General features: G+C 41.2%; 1 protein-coding gene across 1 annotated transcript in view; it reads right to left on the bottom strand.

Moving 5' to 3' along the window:
- Positions 1–1,123, bottom strand: part of LOC101857380 (peroxisomal acyl-coenzyme A oxidase 3) — a gene marked incomplete at its 3' end in the record, with an annotated part of 16,945 nt that overhangs the window by 10,559 nt on the left and 5,263 nt on the right. Inside the window, 1 exon segment of the mRNA XM_035970935.1 lies at positions 1–47. Within this exon segment, the coding sequence (XP_035826828.1) occupies positions 1–47 (47 nt within the window).

The following is a 1,123-nucleotide window of genomic DNA, read 5'->3' as shown; positions in this document are numbered from 1 at the left end:
TCCGCATGTCGGCTCGAGCCCATAGACTGGATGGTTCCACCAAACATCTGTAGACCAGACGCACAAAGACACAAACAAAATTAAGTGCATTCACTATCAGCAGAGGGCGCACTTATTTACAAACACATGGTGCACTCACCATCAACACCAAAAAGTGCACTCAGTTTTAACACAAAATGTTCTCAGTATTGTTTAGTTTTAGTAGAGGTTTTACGGCGCTCGCAACTGCATAAGGTCATATTATGAGCGCCAGAAGATAAGAGGTGTTACAAGAGAGTAACAAACATAAAATAGAAGAAGGGGAGATAAGGACGATAGATGTTTGATAGGAAAGAAGGAGCAAACCACACCAGACCAGACGCAAAAAGACACAACTACCATCAGGTGCATTCACTATCAGCGGAGGGTGCACTTATTTACAAACACATGGTGCACTTAGAGGTGTTACAAAAGAGTAACAAACACAAAAAAAGAAGGAGGAGAGATCAGGACGATAGACGTTTGATAGGAAAAAAGGAGCAAACCACCCACATTGAGAAGACAGATATAGGCTATTCACAAACCAAAAATATTGTGACAAATTAGAGAGGTTATTCACAAAGCATCAGCACAAAGGCTCAGAGGCTGTCCACAAACCATGAGTACAATGAGAAGATAAATAGGCTATTCACAAACTAAACATACAGTGACAAATTAGAGAGGCTATTCACAAAGCATTAGTGCAATGAGAAGACTGAGAGGTTATCCACACAAATCTCTGGAGTAGTGAAAAAAATTAAAGAGACTGTTCCTAAAAATTTATTTTAAAAAGCCAGGACATTTGTGGGAACTTGAGGAGGCTAATCACAAACCATGACAGAAGCGGGGGCATGGAGCGGCTATCAATAAACTAGGACTGATAGATATTTCCTGTGTTCATCTCATGGAGAAACTGAGATAACCAGCACAATGTGACAGTCTGTTATCTTTACTTAGAGATAAAGGGAGAGTGAGAGAAGGAGAGAGAGATAGAGTGAGAGAGACAGGGAGAGAGAAGGAGAGTGAAGAGAGAGAGAAAAAGAGAGAGGGGGGGGGAGAGAGAGAGAGATTTGACAAGAAGGAGATACATGATACTTGACCCTGA

The sequence above is a fragment of the Aplysia californica genome, unplaced genomic scaffold (assembly GCF_000002075.1).
Source record: "Aplysia californica isolate F4 #8 unplaced genomic scaffold, AplCal3.0 scaffold00014, whole genome shotgun sequence".
Classification (NCBI taxonomy): domain Eukaryota; kingdom Metazoa; phylum Mollusca; class Gastropoda; order Aplysiida; family Aplysiidae; genus Aplysia; species Aplysia californica.
This window is presented reverse-complemented; position numbering and strand designations above follow the sequence as displayed.